The 23,022-nt window shown below is 39.4% G+C and overlaps 2 protein-coding genes across 2 annotated transcripts in view; both read right to left on the bottom strand.

Annotated features, from left to right (window-relative positions):
- Positions 1 to 15,625: 15,625 nt before the first annotated feature.
- Positions 15,626 to 19,307, bottom strand: LOC141833819 (uncharacterized). Its single transcript, XM_074721315.1, has 6 exons — positions 19,036 to 19,307; positions 17,410 to 18,345; positions 17,137 to 17,331; positions 16,889 to 17,043; positions 16,258 to 16,368; positions 15,626 to 16,036 (listed from the first exon to the last, which is right to left on the bottom strand). Exons 1-6 carry the CDS (start codon positions 19,174 to 19,176, stop codon positions 15,970 to 15,972), a joined length of 1,605 nt encoding a protein of 534 aa, XP_074577416.1. The 5' UTR covers positions 19,177 to 19,307; the 3' UTR covers positions 15,626 to 15,969.
- A 3,541-nt stretch (positions 19,308 to 22,848) lies between these two features.
- LOC141834070 (arabinosyltransferase XEG113-like) overlaps positions 22,849 to 23,022 on the bottom strand; it is a 31,894-nt gene continuing 31,720 nt past the window's right edge. Inside the window, exon 10 of the mRNA XM_074721518.1 lies at positions 22,849 to 23,018. Within this exon, the coding sequence (XP_074577619.1) occupies positions 22,849 to 23,018 (170 nt within the window). The remainder of the gene's footprint in view (positions 23,019 to 23,022) is intronic.

Genomic DNA, 23,022 nt, shown 5'->3' with positions numbered 1-23,022 from the left:
GAATTGGATTCTTAGATTGAGAAAGATTGAATCGAGTTGGACCAGATAAAGAGCAAATATAGAAGATATTTTATCAAAAGAAAGCACAGATGGGTCATGTCTTTTAAAGACAAAGTGAACCCTCTTTGGTTTAATTATAAACCATTGATTTGGTTTTAATTAAAGGTGGTTTGGTTTGAACCAACCCAGTTTGGTCGTGAACCAAATTTGAGGCTAAAAGATTGGAGTTTGGTTAACAAATTCTGTTATTTTTTTCTTAATAAAAAATCTATTAAACATTTATAAATATAACTCTTATGAAGAGTTATTAACATGATATTAAAACCTAAATTTTGGTTTTAAAAAATCATGGCCCCCTCTCCTCCTCTCTTGTAGTCGTTGCCCAAGCCACCTCTTCCTCTTTCGTGTTACCTCCCCACCCTCTTGTGTGCTTGTTGCTGCCAGCCAAAGAAGGCTTCCAAGCTCACCTTTAGCCAAGGATCTTCTCTAAGATCAGTATCCTCCCGAGGGCTAGTTATCCCAGAGCCAAAGGAAGCTATAACCGATGGTGGAAGCAAGGAACGAGAGAAGAAGTAACGATTGCTTCTCCATCGAAAGGTATCACTTCTCCCTTTCGATTTGGTTTTTGTTTCGAGACAATTGTTGTTGTTGGAACAATCATGCCATATAGGTTTGCTGCTCCTTCTTGACAGTGAACCATACAACCTTCTAACGATCGTGTGATCTCCTCCATTCAATCCAATTCATATCGTCAGATTGCTTCGAGTCGCCGGATATGGAATCGGACTGTAGGTCCTCTCTTGAATCACTTGTCTCCCTCCTTCGACTAGTATCGAAGCAGAGACATGACATGTGACTTAGAGAAGTCGTCTCGAGGAGATCTCAACCTGGATACGAGTAGAGACAACCTTGCTTAAGACTTCTAGTTGTTATTGTTTCTACTACGCATCATTCAAACGGTATAAAATTATTTATGTCTTATTTATGATTATATTTGTATACATATGTTTTCTTGGATGAGTTTTGCATAATTAGTGATAAAATTATTAATTATGCTTCCGTTACTTTGATTTGTGAAATCAAAATTTTAAATTACGCATGTAGAATTTCAACAAGAACAAAATTAAGGTTCATGGAAGACATACTTTAGCATTCTTGTAAATTTTCAACAGCAAGGTAATAGAGCAGTGTGCTAAACATCAGCAATGAACACAACCTCCCTTGGATACAATAGGTGATGGATAAAACCAAGACAAGTTGTTATCATCCACAAGAGAAATACAACAAATAGAGTCAATAATCAATCCAACAAAATCAAGTTAATTGTGAACATTAGTGTAACTGAATAACAGAAATGTGCACACACTCAAAAAATGAAGCACCTGAATAGGGATTGTAGGATCGGATAAGCGCTAGAGGGGGGTGAATAGCGCTTATAGCGATTTTCCTCGATTTTGAAAACTCGTATCGATAATCATGCTGGTTTGTAAATCGAGTATATGCAGCGGAAATAAGAACAATAAAACAAGCACACAATGACACGTTTATTTTTACTTGGTTCACAGTCAAAGGCTGCTACTCCAAGGTCCACGATCTTTGATCATTTACATATTAGCAATCCACTAATAAACTTGTTTTCTTACAGGAACAAGTTGTAATAATTTACAAAGCCAATGATAAACAACACTTTTATCATATTAACAAATATAACAATATGAAATCGTTACCCAAAAGCTGGAGTTTAAAGATCATCTTTCTGGCGCGATTCCAACGTTACGACGGTCGGACGGATGTTGCTGCTCGCTCAGGGTGTCGTCGGCTCTACTTGGATTGACATGAATTGATCTGAATTTTCTGTCAAGAAGCCTCTGTTCGAAGTCTTTTATAAGACCTTTTGATCGAATGGAACTTTGTTTTGGGCGACTCCATGTAGACCGCTGATCCACTATCTTCGCAGTTGACTCGGCCTTCTGGTCGACTGGAATCTCCATTCTAGTCAACTCCGTGCTAACGTGGAGGGTCTTGATAGACTTTGACTTCCGCTGTGTTTATCTGATCTCGAGTTTCCTGGAATCCACAATCTGATCACCTAGACCGTTCGATCGACTAGACCCTCGGATAAGGTTGCCCAAAGTCAAAGACTCGCCTCTCCAATCTGCATTACAAGTTAGTTCCAAAAACATAAAGTAGCAAATTATAGAACAGTTCTTTGAACTGTTACTTGATCTTAACTTCAGGTTTCCAATGAAACCTTGAATTAGACCGACGCCTACAGTTCCACTTCGGGAACGCGTCCTGACCCACTCCTCTATGGAGAATTTACCTTACTTGCCAACCAAGTCCTCCAGACTTGTTGGATTTTCTGCTTAGCTATGGTCCTTGGCCCACAAGAATTTGCTGCTAGGTTCTAGTTCTCCTGACCGCCTAGACTTCACCAAACCTCTAGTCCTCCTGACCATACTCACTTGGACTTTGGCCATGCTTCCTGGTTCTTCGACACTGCATGGACTTGCACCTGGTGTACTTGACCTCCCAAGTCTTCTGCCTGATCCTCCAGACCAAGACTTGTCCTTGCCTAGCCTACAACTAGGACTTTGCTTTGCCTAGCCTCAATTAGGACTTTACCTGTGCTCCCTGCACACTGAATCAACTTGTTAGTCCAACAACACACTTAACTTGAACCTCATGCCATTATCAAAACCAAGGTTCGATTATCTAGTGCTTCCCGCACCAACAGGGATTGATGCTTTAGTTTGCCTTTTGAACTTAAAGTCAATGTGAGTAACTAATGCTCCCATGATTGACTGGAAGTGTAAATTAACTATTGATAACCAAATTGACATATATGATATAACTTGGAAAACTCATGATACTAAACTTTGAGTTTCTTCCATTCATTATTTAATTGTATGAAAGTAAAAGACAAAGGAAAGAAGAAATAATTTAATTTTTGATAGTGTCCTTTTCACTTGCTCAGGGTCCTTCTCTTCACTCTTAAACACCTCTGAAGCCTAGATTACAGTGAACTGCCAAGGAGCCAAACTTCGATGGCCTACGAGGGAAGATACGTCAGGGTTGGCCAGCTCTACTAGCGTGGTCACCTCAACGCTCAAATCAGAATCGAGTTGTAGCTAGGGAAAACTCACAGAAGAGCAAGAGAGAAAAGAGCAATAAACAAAGAGAGCTAACGGAGAAGAGTTGCTTCCTCATGAGAGAAGAAAGCCATGCCCTTTCACTAACCTCTGTCTATCTTTATATAGTCGATGGAAGGGAATCTCCATATAGTACCTAACATTGTTGGGTTGTTAGGGGCCAAGGGCGACCATCGTTAGATTGTATACTGACATTGTCGAGCCATAGGCAGATAGGTTATTGGAGGTTGTCAGGCTATTAGGAGTTGTTGGAGGTTGAAATTGAGTTTCTGGATTTTTCGAAGTCCGCATGAGAAATTGTTGAATAAATGTCAAGTGCTCGGGAGAATAGACTTCGAATGACTTTCTAGAGTATGATAGCTTCACTGGGGTACTATAGCAATCAAGTATCATAGCTTCGCAAGCACAATAGCAGCCCAATTTCTATATCTTATTGGTATTGTAGTAGCCGATCAATGTAGGGTATTGTAGTCACGGGCAGAAATGTAGCATCCCAAGAACTGTAGCTTCGTGTGGTACTGTAGCATCTCAGAATTGTAGCTTCATTGGTATTGTAACATCTTGAGACTATAGTTTCGCTAGTGCTGTAGCTTCCTGATTACTTAACCTCCCTAGGATATTGTAGCATCTAAGTACTGCAACTTTGCTAGCATTGTAGCAGTCTATTTACTATAACTTACTAGCACTGTAGTAGCTTTTAATGTAGGGCACTGTAGCTACGCAGGAGAACTATAGCATCCCAAGAATCATAGCTTTGTGGGGTACTATAGCATTTGTAGAATTATAGCTCGTTGGTACTGTAGCATACCAAGAACTATAGTTTCATTGGTAGTGTAGCTTGCCAATTACTATAGTTTTATGGGTATTGTAGTATCTCGAGAAGTGTAATTTCACTAGTACTATAGCTTCCCAATTATTATAGCTTCGTGGATACTGTAGCATCTTGAGTCCAAGTGGGAAGTCGTAAAATGAAGGCTGAATATTTAAGTGATCAAATTAGCGAGTCGGGAGTGCTTGGGAAAGTAATCTAACCATCCGGGAAGTGAGTATGGGTGCTCGGGAGTATCTCCGGATACTATCATATGTTCTTTCTCCAAGACGAATTGAGGAGCATAGTCAAATGTGTAGAATCGAACTCGACAATAGAGGGGGTGAATAACATTATAAATTTTATGAGCTAATAAAATAAAATAAAATTTAAAATTAATTCACAAAGTATGCAATGGAATATAAAAACTATCTTAAATACAAGATCAATTAAATAAATTTTGTAGCAATTAAATAATCAATTAACCTAATCAAACTTAAGCATGCATGACTTAGTTATATTTTTATCACAAGAAGCATGTAACTATTCAGCTCGAACTAAGCAAATATACGTTGGGACCATGTGTTTGCTAGAGAGGGGTGAATAACGATTTTTCATTCTTGCCTGCAAAATCGTCAGCGGAAGCACAAAACAAAACAAGACGAAAAAGATCAACGCTAACCCGTTCGATTTACTTAATATCCACCTCTTATGAGGTGACTAATCCAAGGATCCACACACAGCATGCGACCTTTCCACTATGAAACTTCTCAAAGCACTCTTTGAAGGTGGAGAAACCTTTACAAATCAATCTCTTCCTTGTACAAGATTTGTAGTGATGTTTAGAGGAAGAGGAATGAAGATTACAGAGATTGGAGTTCGTGCAAGAATGAAAGAATGTGAACAGTTACTTCTCCAATCGTCAAACTGTGTTTTTATAAAATTTCTGATATCAGTCGACTGGCTCAGGGAGCAGTCGACTGATGGGCTTCAACGACTAATTAATTCGCGTTTAATTCTCCAGCTGTCAGCCCAACGGTTGTCTAGCAGTCGATTGCTCCATCCACCAGTCGACTGGCAGCAGTCGACTAGTCCAAGCAAATCACTCGACCAATCTTGCTGTGTGCTTCTGGATCAAGTCACCAGTCGACTGATGGCAGTGTCAGTCGACTGGTCAAGCTGAAAATCCACTTTCAGCTTCCTTCTTCATCCCTTAGCCTTGACGCAAGCCTTCAAACGTCTTCCACAAGCCTCATGCCCTTCCTTGCACTTGCTTGAGACATTTCCCTCAGCTTCGTCGTGCTAAGTCTCCCTTTGCCAAGAGGCCGTGCCTCCGGGACTTCACATTTGCCAAAAGGTCGTGCCTCCGGGACTTCACATTTGCCAAGAGGTCGCGCCTCCGGGACTTCACCATTTGCCAAGTCTTCATTCCTGGACTTTCCTGTGAACTCAATTCACACAAGTTAGATCACCAACATTGCCTAACTTAAACTTATTTTAGCCAAACATTAAAATCCAATTCCACTTGGGGCAAGACTGCACCAACAATCTCTTCCTTTTTGATGTTTGGCAAAAACTTGTTTAAGTTAGGTCTTTAACTTATAATATCTTCGTTGGGCTTCATGATGAAAGTTTAGAGTTGTCCTACCAAATCATAAATCATACATGTCTTAGGGTGTATCTAAAATGTTCCAAAATCCTTATACCAATCTTAGTTAAAACAATCAACAATGCAACACGTATACCAAAAGAAAATATCTTTAAGGGCAAAATCCACATCATAGAAAAATAAAAATGTCATACATAAAGCAAAGTTAGATAATAATAATATCCCACAAGCAAATTTATGTTCGAGATGCATAACATTTTAACTTTTAGTTGTAATCTCGACATTACTCAAACTCAAACACAAACATCTAATCCTCAGGAGGTGGAGGAGAAGGAGGAGCCTGATTGGTACATCCTCTACATCATATCATACATCTGCTACTGCTGATATGCCTCATTCTGTCTTTGAGCAGCAGCTGTCCACTCTTGACCGAACGATTGAATCTCCTAGTGGTAGGTCTGGATGTGCTCATAATATCCATGCATGCGCTCGCTAAGGTCATAAAATCCCTAACTGGCATAAGGTGCATCAGCCGCAAGAGGAGGAGGAGCAGCAGGGGCAGCAGGTGCATCGTCAGCCTCATCCTCCTCAGGGACTTTGCCAGCTTCAAATGCCTCAGAACGAAAACATCGACACCTCTAGAGGAGTAATGATACAAAACCCGAGAAATAAAGGATGAGGGCAATGTCGATGAATTGCTCTAAAGCTAAAGCTGAGTTAGCAGTGTACGATAGTGGATCGACAAACAAAACCCTGAAATTTATACCAAAATTCCTTACAAAGGTCACAAACTCATCAACACTACTTTGGTGCCCCTAGAAATCCATTTAAAAAATCTTTCATGCTACCAGTATGTCTGCCAGTCTGGTATAGGATTATCCTGGATTACATTCTTCCCATTGTGACCTGAGGATGGGCAATGATTCGAATCCCACATTTGATTATGATGTATGCTTTAGCTTTAGAGCAACATCTAGATATCGACATTGCCTTTCATGTCTACTCATCCATCCTTTATTTCTCGGAATGGAGATCTATATGCTATTTGGTTATCATTACTCAATATCTAGAGGTGTCGCCCATTCGTCCTTTATCAAAAGACTATAATCAGCTAGGCCTCATTGGACTCACGACGTTGCATGCACGGAGGCTGATTCTTCCACCATGATCACTTCTATGATTTTTAAAGTTCTTTCATTTTCTACCCTTTTGTTAAAACCTATAAAAATCGCTAAGGTCTCATCCTTATTTTTCATGAAATAAACCCACATAAATCTAAAATAATCATCTACAATTACCAAATAATATTTATTACCCATAAGTGAAGGATGCACAATCAAATAAGTCTAAGTGCACTAATTCAACGGTAAAGTGCCTTTGTATGATGATTTTGGTTGCTTATCCTCTTGGCATGCATCATACATCTTGTTTTTGACGTATTTGATTTTCGATAGTCCTTTCACCAACTCTATTTTGGCCACCTTGGCAATGTTTTTCATGTTGATGTGTCCAAGGCTCCTATCCTCAATTGTACCTCTACTTATGATATTGAGTTTTCTTATCTAGATCCAAGCGATCCGACCTCCCGACGGCTAGATTGGTTCCAGGCGATTGGACATCAAAGGAACTCTCATGGGACGAACGAAGCAATGAGGTGACAGAGTCCTAGAGGTAGGAACACCTCGCGGTAATGTGAATATTTTCTTGACGTCTCTCCTTGTGAGGCGCCTGGAGTGGTTCCAAGCGCCCCGATCTAGATAAGGCGTTGTGGAGTTAAGGTTCATCCGGAATATCCATGTCAACATAGAGGCATTCGAAAAGGGATGCAGGCACTCAGAAGTGCTGAGTTAGCAGCGTCGATAGTGGATCGACAAACAACGTGTGCTCAAAAAAGCTTCCAGACAACCGAAAAACTTAATAAAAGAGCCTCGAGAGAGAGCCCTTAAAGAATCACTCAACAATCAAATGATGATCGTCTGCACGTGAATCTTCAACCAGGAATGTCGTCGTCACATCGAAGAGCTGCATCAGAATCTGCGATCTTTACTCTATCGGTATAATTGTTGCACTTTACATTGTTCTTAATTTACTAGGTCGGTATACTTGTTACCGGTCCTATCTTTTTATAAAACGCTAACTCCCTTTCGTAAGAGGGGAGTTATTTAGTTGATTGCCAGTCGAAAATGATCCTTTGATCGTGGGCCTTGGAGTAGCAGTCTGTGGCTGTGAGCCAAGTAAATCCTTGTGTTTTTGTTCTTTCCATTGCCCTCTCGATTTCTACCTACGCAAGGTTTTACGAGTATTATATAAATTGTGAAAACGTAACATATGCACTATTCATCCCCCTCTAGCGCTTCCATCGATCCTACAGACTTCCCACCTACCAAACATCTGATCATCCTTGATCTACTTAGACTTTCCCTCACCTAACCTCCAGTTAGAACTTCCTTGCCCAGCTTCACTCACTAGGACTTCTTGTCTAGCTTCACTCACCACGTCTTCCTTGCATAACCTCCAGTTAGGATGTTCTTGCCCAGTTTCACTCATTAGGACTTCCTACCTAGCCTCCAACCAAGGCTTTCCCTGCCTGACCTTCAACTAGGACTTCTACTGTCTAGCCTCCTATTAGGACTTTCTTTGCTTAGCCTCCAACTAGGTCTTTCCCTGCCTAGCCTTCAACTAGAATTTCTTGCTAGTCTTCTGGTCAAATTGACTTGATTATACTTCATGTACATTCAAACATTAAGTCTTGTTTGGATTAACCCTTAGTCAAACTGATCAAACCTAGGTATATTGTCAAACATTAAAATCTTGGAGGTAGATTGGTGCTCCTTGCACCAACAGCTAGGCGGTGGAAGTCCTGATTGGAAATCAGACAATAGAAGTCCTAGTTGAGAACTATGTAGTAGAAGTACTAGTTGGGAACTAGGCAATGAAAATCTTGGGTGGGAACTGGGTAGGGAAAGACCTAGTTGAGAACTAGGCAGACCTAGTTGGAAACCAGGTTAAGTCCAAGAGAGTTAGTTGGAAGTTGAACACTTGGCAAAACAAGTAAACCTAGTAGGTTAGGTAAATCAAATACTAGGTCATGCATATTTTACTCATTGTTTGCTTGTTTGTTTTACAGGAAATAGTAGCTAGACGAAGGCTCAAACGAGACTAGTTGGGAACTGGTCTATGTCATTAAACTCATGATCCGGTCGCCCGAAAAGGTTCGATCAATTGGAAGTCGACGTGATCGAGTTCTCATGAGTCAGGTCATGGATAAGTTTTGACTGAGCTCCAAGCGGTCGGAGGATGTCCAGTCGATCGAGAAGTCAAAACTTAGCTTGAAGAGGATCAATTATGCAGTTGAGTTAGCGAATGTCTAGTCGCCCGAAGGAGCTTTTAGTCGACCAAAGGAGTGTCAATCGAGCTGTATAAAAGGGGACTCAAGGTAACCTATTCCAACAATAATGCTATCATCCATCTTCGTTCAAGTGTTCAAAAACATGTTCAATTCTTGCTCGTATAGTCTGAAAAGCTCCAAAAGGAGTGTCGTAGCACTTAGGAGTGCCAATGGTTCCTCAAGAATTTTTGTTTTCATACTACTTTATTTACATATATTTCTCTTACTTATGATTGTTCTATTAGTATGTCGGGCTTCGCTCCATACATCAAATGTCAAATGATATTATTATACTCTGAATATTTGCTCTAGTTATTCATTTTATAATAGATTTATTGACAATTAATTTATTAAAGATATATTATTTTGACAAAATTTTTAGTGAAGATTTGAAAGAAAATGATAATTACAAATTATCTTAGTTTGTGATAAAAGATGATTTGTTGATAAATAATTAGAAAAAATAGTTGTATATATAGAAATCAAATAAAAACTTAAAATAATAATATAAATTATGATTTACTTTATATTTTTATATCTTAATTAAGATTAAATTAATATACATCTTTTTTATTTATCCATTTAATAAATTTTATTTATTTTTTATTTTTCCTTGGCTTTTATTTTTGTAGATAAAAGATAACTTTTGATGTTGACTTCACGTGGTATTAACGTTGCTTAGAAATTCTAGACTCATTGACTCCATGTTTAATTTCATTTTATCGTGTGTATATATATATATATATATATATATATATATATATATATATATATATATATATATATATATATATATATATATATATATATATATATATATATAGAGGAATGATATGCCGCGCGACAAACGCCGCGCGACTCCTCCGCGACAGCCGACCTCCTCTCATTCATCGTCGCCGTTCGTCGCCGTTCGTCGCCGTCCGATCACCGTTGGCCGCAATTTCGGACTCGTTGGAATCACAACTCGACGGCGCACACATTGGCATCGGATTCCGGCCGGATTGTGGCCGGAATCCGGACACTACAACAAAAATGACTTTCCGCAGCGCGCAAATATGCTATCCGCAGCGCACATCGCACGCTGCACAGTTGCAAGCTGTTAAAAGTCGTTAGGCATCCGCAGCGCGCAATGCACGCCGCGGATGATCGCATCCGCAGCGCACAATGCGCGCTGCGGATGTGAGCTTCCGCAGCGCGCACTGCGCGCCGTGGATGTGATCATCCGCGGCGTGCATTGCGCGCTGCGGATGTGAGCTTCCACAGCGCGCAATGTACGCTGCGGATGTGATCAATCGCAGCGCGCAATGTGCGCTGTGGATAAAATAAAATAATTAAACCATTCAAATCACAATTATAAATTCAAAACTCAAATAATTAATAACATAAATACCACACACAAATACCATATAAAATTACACATTTATAATCCAACAATTATATATAACATTCACATCTGTTTTGATAAGCTTACAAGACTTTGTTATCTTGAACATAAAGAAAAACAGAAAATACATGAGGTTATGTGTATATATGTGCTGATACTTAGCACATATATACTTGTTGACTGTAAGAGCTTTCTTGCTGATGAATCTATCCTTGTTGATGAATCTCTGCGAAAATACAGAGTCTCTGCGAAGGAACATCTTGCTGATGAATCTATCCTTGTTGACTGGAAGAGCTTTCTTCTTCCCCTTGTCCGTCTTGGGTATCTGTGATCAGGGTAAAAACCATAAGGAGCCATGCATGAAAAGAGATGATGAATTGTATGCATTTGTAAAGTTGCAATACCTCGGTCCACATCTCCCTAACATTTTCGAGGACCATGTTGCAGTGGCGATCAAATGCTCTAACTTCAAGTAGTTTCTTGTTGTTCCTGCAATTAATAAGCACTTGTTGCAGAAAAGCATGGATGATCTTCTAACACTAAAAGTTTGTAACAACAGAAGTAGAAAGCAAAGACAAATCACATAATTCATAAAAACACAACAGATGCCACAAAGCACACTTAGGCACTATATATGTTTCTATAAGTGATGGAAGATGATTTGCAGATAAGTATGAGGCAAAAGAACTCTTAAAACAATGTCAATTGTCAGCATCCATAGTCTTTTATTCAAAACATAAGCAAATGAACTATCAGGTTTAATTTTCGCTCTTAAATTCAAACATATAAATTAAGATCCGAATTTGCAGGAATTATTTTATTTTCCAACAGGAATTTGCTCCAAACAAGCTACATGAAAATTGCTTAGATTCCATTTGAGATGTCTAGTGATGATAGAGCATCTGCTAACCTCTAGGTGATAGCAAGATAAACATTTAAGAATATATTTTTCACTAATGGTTGTGGAGACCCAAATGGGCATGAATTAAAGTAGACAATGATGCTAGGATGCCAATTCAATGCCAATAACATAACAGAACCATATACCAATCGGAGCTAGGGGATTAATTAAATTGAAGCTACTACCAGCAGCAACCTTTTGGGATTTAACCTACTAACAATTAATTCAAATAAACTTGTTAGAAAACATCTACATTTTGGGCTAGCAGTATGACCAAAACTCCAACAAAGAAGACAAAGAACCATTTAAGAGAAATCTACCTGCTTCACAATACTTGAGCGTCGATCCGATAGCTGAGTGCATATTGGAGGAACTAGCTGCTTTAATAGCATAGGAAATAATTGATAATCTGCAGCACCTGATACATTTTTCAAAATAAAATCAAATCCAAAGAAAAATAAAATCATCCATTATCTAATAAATAATGTAAAGAATCAAATTTTACATCCTATTTTTTTATAAGAATGATGAACCCTCCTACAGGTATAGCGTATGCATCACTGATTTCATTTTATCCACATGAAAAGACATCATTAAATAATAAAACAATATGTCAAAATTGGCAATAATGTAGAATGTACATAGATACAATTATCAAATGGAGACGTCAAGTAAAATATTCTCTTAGTTGTGTCAATGATCATACCTTGCTGAACTCGATCAACACCTAGACCACTGTCCCCTTGCTGGTGATCTAGCTCCACCATTCTATCCGAAGCCTGACCTTCATCAACTCCAAAGTGAAGCTTCAAACTTTCAGACATAAGGTCATTCACCGCCTCACAATTTCCACACTTCTCATCCCCCAATTTCTCATCCAACATAAGATTACGACTTGAAGCAACATGGAGGCTAGGGCTTCTATTCCCACTGCAACCACGCCCAAGCTCCACAAGCAAAGCTCCACCATTGCTTCGATCAAAGGCAAAATCTTTTTCGCAGAAGGAGGGATCAGAAATTTCAGCACCGAAGATGGGTCTCGGATCCTCTCGAGATTCTGGAGAGCAAATGAACGATTCATCGAGGCAAAAGGAGAAGATCCTAACAAGAGTATGATAAGAGGCACTATCGAGATGGGAACTCCGACGCAGGAGCGGGAGGTGGGGCAAGCGGCTCTTGGACAGAGGGTTTAGGGTTTGGATAGCATTTAGTTCCTCCATAGGTACCAACTCCGCTACACCGCCGAGCTCTCACTTTCATCCAAAGTATGCTAGAAACGTTGATAAGGTATACCTAGCAATCATGTCAGTAGTCAAGACTAGGGTTCTGCTATTCTCCACGCGGTTGCAGAGAAATCCGGCGGCGGCGTCCAACGCCGGCTGCAGCGGCGATCTCCCGAACACGGAAGTAGGGACGGCGAGCTCCCGAGCGCGGCAGACGGCGAGCTCCTTAGCGCTGCAGACAGCGAGCTCCCGAGCGCGAAGACGGCGAGCTCTTGAGCGCGGCAGACGGCGAACTCCCGAACGCGAAGACAGCGAGCTCCTTAGCGCGGCAGACGGCGAACTCCCGAACGAGGCAACCGGCGGGCTCCCGAGCGCGAAGATGGCGACGCGGCACGGAGAAGAAAGAGGCAGCGTCGCACCGCGGGAAGAAGAGCCCTGTTCCGCCGTGGTTATGGTGGAGAAGATAAACGGTGGCGAAAAATCCAGAGGATCCGAGCGAACGCAAAGGAAACCTAAGCGGGATGGAGAAAAGGACGAGCGCGAGGTGAAATGATGGAAAAAAAAGACATTATAGTATTTTTAAAAAAATTAAAATTAAAATTTAGAGGTTTTTTAAAAAAAAATTAAAATTAATATTATTAATGTTATAATTTATAAATTTTTAACAGCGGACATTATACGCTGTTAATATAAATTTTTAACAGCGCACATTATACGCTGTTAAAAATACTTTTAACGATGCACAATATGCGCTGTCAAAAATAATTTTAACGGCGTACAATGTGCGCTGTTAAAAGTATTTTTAACAGCGTATTATTGTTGCGCGCTGCGGTTGATAAAAATATGATATTATTCGCAGCGCATTTTATTGGGCGCGCTGTCAAAACAACTATTAACGGCGCGCCTATGATGTGCGCTGCGGATGACGCGCTGCGGAAAGTCATTTTTGTTGTAGTGTTAGTCAAGTCAATAACCCATGAGAGTCCATCAAGCTAGAGCAAATCATACAATTGGATTTAGGAAAATGATACAATTAATTGTAGGACCGAAAACTACAAGAAAATGAGGGTGAATATTACACTTAAAATTTGTCTTTTTCTTTTTCAAATGCTTGATCAGAATGCAACAAAAAATAAAAATACTCGAGCGGTTATTTAATTTACAATCCAACAACTACTACGTCAAAACCTATAATCCCGTGGATCATTTTGGATATGCGATTCATTAATGCTCTCTTGCCCGAAAAATTTTACAGAATGAGGAAAGTTTGTTACAAATAAAGGAATAGTGACAACTCTACTAAGCTTCTATTGAATAAAGTGCAAAAACAATAATAATACCGACGTCACGAAGATGTAGAATTGTATGGCGTCGATTATTAGAGAGCTTTAGCATGTCAACAACACTTGCATGAGCAGAGTAGTGGAAGAAGAGAGATCGTTGAGAAAATTCATTGTTCTGAATCTCGAATTTCAAGACCTTTTATATCCTATGTTCAGTTGACTGAATATCCTGTACAATCGATTAAACCCAATCGAATCCCTTTTCTTCATGCTTGATTTTGAGAGTTTCCAATCAACTAAATGTCCTTGAATCCCTAATCTTTCCTTGCTTGCTCAGATGAATCCAACATAATTTACTTTTCCTTCTTATCAATTGACTGAACCCCAAGGATTCTTTTATTGTCTGATTGGATCACATATGATCTTCAGTTTCCATATATATTCAGTCAATTGATTCTCCTGATCAGTCGATTGAACCCTTGTTTCCTTTTGTGCTTTGATCAAATTTTGATCCGTGCTTATTCATTCTGATTGATCGACTGAATCACCTTATTTGATTGATTGAATCCTTCAATTTTAGAGAATTTTATTTTTTTTGCAAAACAAAGTTAATACAATAGATATGATAATAATCCTGCAAAATAAAGTTAGAAGTATATATGTATGCATAGATTAATTTGACAATTAAGACTGTCTGATTTCGACTTAGAAACTTCCATTGGTTTCATTAGTCGAATTAACATCTAAATTTTTGTCCCAAATGAGACATGCCCTCACTGTCTTTCAAGCTGAAAGACTTCTCATGGACTTACCTCACTTACTTGCCAAATATTTGATCCGACTGAACTGTTTAAACTTCTTCCACTTAGTGTTTGATCCACTAAGATTTTCTTACAACATTAAATTAGCACAATAGATAGAAGTAGTAAAGTAAAATTGTACTTCGATTTACCAACTGGTTCGATCGATCGTGCACGGTCTACTAAAAACTTTATTTCGATCACACTTGTGTGAAGTTCACTCCAAGACTTCTTACTACCTAAGATTCATTCCCTTGAATTTTTCTTTTACTTAGAGTTTACTTTTTAAAGACTTCTCACTGCTTAAGATTTATTCCCTTAAGATTTTTTTTTTGCTTGGAGTTCACTTATCCAAGACTTCTCACATCTAAAATTCACTCCTATAGGATTTTTCTCTTGTCAAGCATCCAATCACCTTTGACTTGCTTGGACTTTTCTCTTATCAGACATCTGATCATCATTGACCTATCTAAACTTTTCTCTTATTAATTATTCAATCAATCTTGACCTGTTTAGACTTTTCTTGCTAGTCATCTGATCAACTTTGACTAAATTTTTTACTTAACTATCAAATATCTAATTAATATTGATCTATTTAAACTTCCCACCATCTCATTTTCAAACATGCAATCAAATTTAACTTGCGTAGATTCTCTCGATCATCTCTTTTTTTAATATATTATTAAACAAACATCAAAACATTGCACCAACATTAATGAGTGAAATAAAGTATTAATATAATAATTCTTTTTTATTGTGAACATTATTTTTTATATAATTATATAATATTTTACCAATTAAATAGAAAAATATTGATCACATGTGGATTTAGTCCATTAACCGAACCAAATTAAGAAATATCTGTGTAAGATCAAGTATTTTATTACTTGTCTATTTCATTCTGGGATTGAACCAGACCATATAAATTTTCAAACTTTCATACGCTGCAACTTCTCACATGATGATGGATTAGCATACAGATATTCTACAAAAGAGTGATGATTAAAAAAGAAACAATTACAGCATGAGGAACAAAACATTCCAGCAACTGAATTGAACTTCTGCTAGTGATAGAAGTGTCCGACTTCGATACACCAAGTAGAATGGTACAATTCGCCCGTAGGGGCCTTTTAAACTAAAGGATTTGAACGCAGAAATAACATAAACGTAGAAAAGAAGTTACTACCAGAAACACCATGTCGACAAATCAATGAACCTATTGTTGTTTCATCTACAAAATACAAGATTAAGAATACTCTCATCTGATAATTGCTCACGCTTCACTGATTTTTCCACAGCAGCTGCCATGAAATCCAAAGCCGAAGGTGATCGACACCACAAAACTCATCTGATGAGGAGAAACAATATTTTCCTACTAATTATTAGCAGGAAAGAATTTTGATCGGGGCTAGTTGCTTTCTCTAGCTGAACTTTTGTTTATTTGGTGCATCTGATGTGCAAACATCACGGCGACATAGAGGGCACACCCTAGATAATAATTGGTAAACGAGGGAAGAAATAAGAACCAAACATAAGAGACACAAGATTAGGGGACTTGAGAAGAATTATCACAATTACCCGAAGGATATACCGAATTTACAGAATTCAGTTAGTAGCAATATGTTTTAGGATTGAATATGTTGTTTAAATTAAACCATGTTCAGCAAAGTTATAAAACGAAATTGTTTCATCATAAGGCATAAGAATACCTGTGAATTTCTTTCAGCCATTTATCAATGCATATTCGATGAAATTCATGATTGCAAGGCAACAACCGCATGCAATCTCCTTCCTCGTACTCCACAAGGCAAATAAAACATCTGTACAAGACCAAATCACAAACAAGAGAATAAGGAAATCTCAAGTGCAACAGACATTCGTATTCAAAAATGATTTCCATAAATAAAAAACAGAAAGAAAGATCTATAACAGGTAAGAAATTTGATGAAAGTGCATGCAAGTATGTGTGATTTGAAATGGATCAGAACACTCAGGTTGCAAGGCGTTAATATGCTAATATCAAATGAGCTTTCTTGTATAAAGCAATGTATCCACTCTACTTGCATTTGACATTGTCAGTCTAGTAGCTTTAGGTCGATAGCAATTAGAGACCAAAGAAAGTAGCCTTTTCTGTCTTGAAGTATCTAAAAATACAGAAAAGCTGCATGTGAATTCTCAATAATGCACTCAAAGTCCTCTGTAGCAACTGATCATTCATTATAGGCGAACAAGCAGAATGATTTCCATCAGGAAAGACAAGGTCTTATCATATAGCATTTAGTAAAGTTCCATGGGTGCTTTTGAGTAAAGTGCCAGATAAAATAGGTGCAAGATTCTTACTGTGCAGCCTCCTCACTTTGCCATTTCAATGTCTTGCTAAATATTTTTATTGGAATACACTCTACAACCTCTTTTGGTGCAGGAACCGACCCAATTGATGAAAAAGATGGTCGAGAAGATAGTACAACAGACTGCTGGTGGATTTCATCCAAAACCTAAAAAAATACATTCGTTATTTCATCTTTTCCAACAAGGAAAATGTAGCCAACAAAATAATTTCTTCCAGTTTGAAATTCACTTTGCCATACCTCAAAAAGTGCTTCAGCTAGCATAACAATTCTTGATATGCTTGCCCTTGCACTTGGGTCATCAGCAGCATTTGAAGTTTGGTTACTTGTTCTGCATGTGCAGTGACCTGTTCTATGGTGACCAGACAGTATACATGATCTATCATGACCTGATAAGTTTTCAAAACGGCTACCAAGTCTTTGAAGAGCACGAACCTAACAATGAAAAATAATGTTTCCTAAGAATATGGCAAATATGTAAGCAACGAAAAGGCATAACCCTAATAATCCTACCTGAGACCTTATCCTTCTTCTCCTTTCAAGGAAAGCTGATCTGTGTTCAAAAACATCATGATTCCCAGCTCTCCGCTGGTGAGCATCCACAACATTGTCATCGTTGATATCCATAGATCTAGACGCCCGATAAGAAATATTACTTGGAGAATCAGGCAACAAATCATTAGTCCTGGGAGAAGAAGCTCTTCTCCCAGTGCCACCCAATGCTCGTCTTCCAATGATCTGCCCGCTAGACCACACAGACCTATCTTCCAGGGAAGAAGGATCAAATAAACCATCAGAAAATGCAGTCCTTCGTAGAACTCGATCTCGAAGCCTTCCCACACTAAGTGTTCTACTAAACCTTACACTGCCTTCTAAAGTTTCTTGTGTTCCAAGTCTTCTTTGAGACTGCCTTGTATTTCTTGATTCTATAAAGCTCCCACCAGAATCTCTGTTAATTGTGGTCTCTATTCCTTCATTAGGCGGAGCCATATCTAGGGAGGAGCTAGTTCCCATTATGCTACAATTTTGTGTACGATTAACATGATCATGATTTACAATATTATTTTGTCCAAGATCACTACTTGGAACCGATACACCAGCTGAGAAAAGAGAATCGGACCTTGATGACCCTAAACTGATTGCTCTATTGAGCCTAAAGCTAATCCCATCAGGTTTAAAAGTAAAACAAGAATGTGACCTTCCTGAAGTATTCGACAATTGGTCGCTGATGGAGTTCATAGCCGAACTGCTGTTGGTATTAAAATCAATCTGCGATGTGCCTTCGTTATCTTGTCCACATTGTTCACCATTAGAAGAATGTGGCAAAAGCAAGACATCATGATGAGGTAGTGTAATTTTTTCAGAGCCATGGTCATTTCCTTCGGCTGTTTTATTCTGTAGTTCATCTGCACCATAGGTGCTTCTGGATGCTGCATTCACATCTATCTTCTGCAAGAAAAGGAAACATCATTTTATTTTTAGAGATGCGCACAATGACAAACAACAATCAGAATTATTCAGATGGAAATTGGATGAAGAGTAACCTAAATAGGTTGCCGAGAGAAATTTAACCACAAACATTTGAGGAAAAGAAAATTAATTTAGATGTCATTAAGCAGAGAAACTCCATTCACACAAATAATCAATTTGTGATAAGATTATTGATAGAATGCATCAAGAGAATTGGCCAAGCCATCATTGATTAGAAGCAAAGAAGAAAAACAACATTAGCAACACAGAAATGTCCAACACTTAAATAATATTACCTACTATCAATCTACTAATATCAGACAATATGCTAACAAATAACTAGGCCAGCAAGAAGCAGTGGAATGGTGGCACCACGGAGCCAATTCAAAACCTCTAATTTCAGGAGCAAGAGGTGGAATGAGGGGGAGAGAGAAGGTGTAAACGAGCATTTTTATGATACAAGAGAAACATTTTTAACGCATATCGCAGAGATGAGTACTCTTAAATAACAAAGGCTGCACAGGTTGCTAAAGGAACAAAAAAAAAAATGTACTTGGTTGAGGAGGAATGACAGAATTACAAGATCAATGAGAATAGCCAGTGACAGTGTGACACTCCCCCTGTCAACGATAGATCGAGCATCTTACAAATGAGATCAAGAGTGATCACCTGACGACCATCCGCCAGAATGGAGGTGAGGCCAAAGCAGGATGAGTGAGAGTTGAAGACCCGAACTCCCCTCAATTTCAGCCTCCTGATCCCGCCAGAGCAAGACGCGGTAGAAGCATCCTTGCTGCCTCCAGATCCCATGCGTCACCTCTTCCACTGCCGCTGCGTACGGAGGCTAATGCCACCACTACGAATACGCTGAGCGCAATGCGAGAGAAACCCCCATCGAAGCGACGAGGTGTCTAAGAAGAAGACGACAAAGAAGAGGCGGAAGGAAGGTGGAATCGGAGGGAGCAAGGGGGGGGAGGCAGCTCAGCTCGATCTAGCAGTGGAGAGGGAAATGCGGAGGGCCGGCCGGGAAGAGAGAGAGACAAGCCAGGTCGATCCACAAAAGCAGGGAAACGCTTCTCTGTTCTCGCTAGTAATTAAACATGGACCATAATGGCAACAGCTATAGCGCAGTGTCATGTAATGTATTATTGTGGGCCGAAGTACGAGCAAGCCACGATGCAGTCAGTCACCCGGTTCGATGTTAATGTATTTAGGGCTGTGAATAAACTATACGGTAAGTATAGTATTTAAATTGGTAAGAATTTGGTTATATTTATTGTAATTAAATAAATAAATTTAATTAATATAATATTTTATATATATATATATATATATATAATTTATTATATTTTTAAATAAAATTTATAAGTTATTGATCAGTAATATTTATAAATATTTTTAAATTATGTCGACTTAATTTAAATAGATTGTCTTATTAAATAAATTTAAATAATATAAAATTATCATGGTTTTCACTCTTTACATCTTTAAATATATTACCCTTTAAGAAAAATAATAATAACTTACTAAAGGATACTGGAGTCACGAGGGAATGAGCACACTCTGACGTGTTGAGAAATTTTATATCATTGATTTGCAATTTTAAACAATATGCCAAATTATAATAATATAGGTATTTTGTTTATTCTGTTTTCTGTTTGTGCTATTTTGTCCGTATGTTTGTGTAGTGGTTTGCAATTGATGAAATCATATCTGCTTTAATATCCAACACGCTTTGATAGATATATTTGAATGGATGTGACTGCCTGGAGGTTCCTTTCACATGTACATATATGTGTGAGAGAATCTTACAAATTTTTTTTATGAATAAAACTTAAATTAAATTTAGGATAAAAAAATTAAAAGCATCTTGAATATTTTATCAAATCGTTTACTTAATTTTCTTTATTATCTAAAATACATAGCTCATTTTTTAATTGATCAAATCATATATCTCTTCACCTTCTTGTCCTATAGTTCTCCTATTCTTCTTCATTTTCATCTGAAAAAAACTTTGAATCATTTTATTTTTCTGTTATAAAAATATAATCGCTCAGTGCTGATGTGCGTAGGGTATATATGTGTTTCTTACATTTTCATTGCACATCTTTCTGCATTTCATGTCATTATCTTAAGTTTATCACATCCTTTATCTACGCATTAGGCGTGTTTTCTCCATTTCCTAGTTCGGAGGTCTGCTCTTGTGTTTATGCTTTTGCAGGACGGAAATGGAGCAAAAGAAGGTGAAACGGAGAATTAAACGAAGACAAGGCAAGACAGGGTCGTGCCTCCAAGGCACGGCCGTGTCTCATCCTCCTGAGGGGTCGTGCCTACAAGGCACGGTCGTGTCTCACCACCAGAGCCACTTCAACAAGAGGTCGTGCCTTATAGGCACGGTCGTGCCCCTTACCAGAGATGCTGCTCAGGGCCGTGCCTACCAGGCACGACCGTGCCTCCATTCCAGCTTGAGCCAGGGCTTGGCCGTGCCTGACAGGCACGGCCGTGCCTATTTTCCAGAAGCTTCAACAGGGCTTGGCCGTGCCTACCAGGCACTGGCCGTGCCTATTTTCCAGAGCATCAACAGCCCTTGGCCGTGCCTACCAGGCACGACCGTGTGACGGAGCATGGAGGCCGTGTGCCCTGGGCCGTGCCACCAGACACGGCCGTGTGGCGAAGACCTGATTTCGGGGGCATATAAATACCCCTCTTATTTGCCCTAAAAAGGGGGGAAGTCCTTGGAGGTGATTGAGAGCCACCGTAGCCGCCATCCGGAGCAAGAATCAACGATCCATCCATCCGTTCGGGACTACTCCGCCGCATCCATCCACCGTCGACGAGGAGATTGCAAGACAAAGAAGACCACAATCATTGATAAGTTTTATTTCCTCTTTCTATCTCAGATTTAGGATCTAAAATGTATTTCTTTCAATCTTCTTCATGTTGTAACCCCTCCGTCATGGAGTAGAACCTTAGATTCTAGGATGTAGGAGGAATCGAGGTGTATTGTGGATGATTGTAACTATGGATTTGTGTTTACCATGTTCTATGATATATTTATGCATTTGCTTTATGGATTTGTGCCTTGTGTTTGTTTGATGATATGAATGTGAATGGTATGAATCTATAAGGATGAGGGTGAGTTGTGGTTTAAGGAAATCTTAGGATCGTATGACCGGGGTGCCTTGTGACAGAAGGTGAACCTTTAACCGGACTTTCCGAGGAAATTCTTAGGCTACAATGAATCTTTATGAGAGATAGCTAATGGTTATTGATTGCTAGGGAGAGGTCCTTAATTGGGTACTCGGTGACAGGGGGTAGGACACTAGTAGTATTGCTGGAGTGCCCGGTGACAGCGGGAGAGCTATAACCAGGCTATCTGGGTGTCATCTCAAACTAGTAATCGTAACGTTAGAGGATTATTGATTTTATTCCGAGGAAACCTGACGAGGTCTAATTGGATATTTTGGTTAGAATCTCTGCAATTGTGTAAACATTGAGGAATGGTAAGGAGTCCATAGTCAATCAAACATAATCTCGAGGAATCCGAAGTCCTAGGATCGTTTTTCCAATCCTGTCACTAGTTGATTTTTCTTCGATTGAGGTCTAGGAGCTCGATTTCACTCTCACTTTCCCCATCTCAACCCAAATTACGTGAACTCTCAACTCTTCTTGTGTTAGTTTAGTGATTTATTCCACGGTCCCTGTGGTTCGATATCTTTTTATTACTTGACGACGGTCGTATACTTGCGGACCTATCAAGTTTTTGGCGCCGTTGCCGGGGATCGTGCGTAATTTTTCACTAAGCTTTTACATTAAGAGTCTTTTCACATTTATTCATTTGCTTCCATTTAATTCTTTTAATTCTTTCTTTCTTTTAATTGGTACTATTCTTTGCAGATTCATTATTGTTCTAGCAGGTTAATAACATATTCTTTTATTGTGCATGCGTAGGTCCAAACAAGTGGAGTTCCCTTTCGATCCAGAAATCGAAAGAACATACCGGAGGAGACTTCACTCTCAAAGACTTGACATTCAAGAAGACACATCAGAGACCATGGCTCAAAAGTCTTTGAAGGACTATGCAGCACCACAGGCGAGAGGAATGACATCGTGTATCGCCGTACCAAACATTGAAGCAACAAACTTTGAATTCAAACCGGGATTTATTGCTATGATACAACAGAATCAGTTTGGTGGCGGACCAAATGAAGACCCGAACCTACACTTGGAGATATTTTCAGATCATTGTAGCGACGCGATCCGATCCCTCTGGCGACTGCAACGGCGACGGGAAGCTCTCGGCGACGGTGAACAACGGTAAAAATGTATTTTTTTGTTCTGTTTCTTTTCTCTTCCTCGCTTCGGCGCTATGCATGCTGGCTGGGCGTTGGCCGGCCCTTGACGGGTTGGTGGACGGTCAGCGGCGAACCTCTGAGGGACGGTGGCGCCGTTGGGCGGCGTTGGACGGCTGGTCGCGGGCGACTAGCGTCGCTGGCAGTGAGTCGGGGTGGTGGTCTTTTGCACTTTCATCGTGCACAGGGTCCTGGCCGGCCGGAAGCTGGTGGGCTGCTGGGCGACCGGCGAATGGTGGGCTACTGGTTGGCCGGCGGCGGCCCGCTGGCCAGCCGATGGTGTGGCGCTAGTGCTGGCCCCTAT

This window comes from Curcuma longa, chromosome 8, assembly GCF_044706935.1.
Source record: "Curcuma longa cultivar G26 ecotype Majalengka, Jawa Barat chromosome 8, ITB_CL_G26_1.1, whole genome shotgun sequence".
Lineage (NCBI taxonomy): Eukaryota > Viridiplantae > Streptophyta > Magnoliopsida > Zingiberales > Zingiberaceae > Curcuma > Curcuma longa.
The sequence above is the reverse complement of the archived record's forward strand: the minus strand, read 5'-3'. Positions and strand labels throughout refer to the sequence as shown.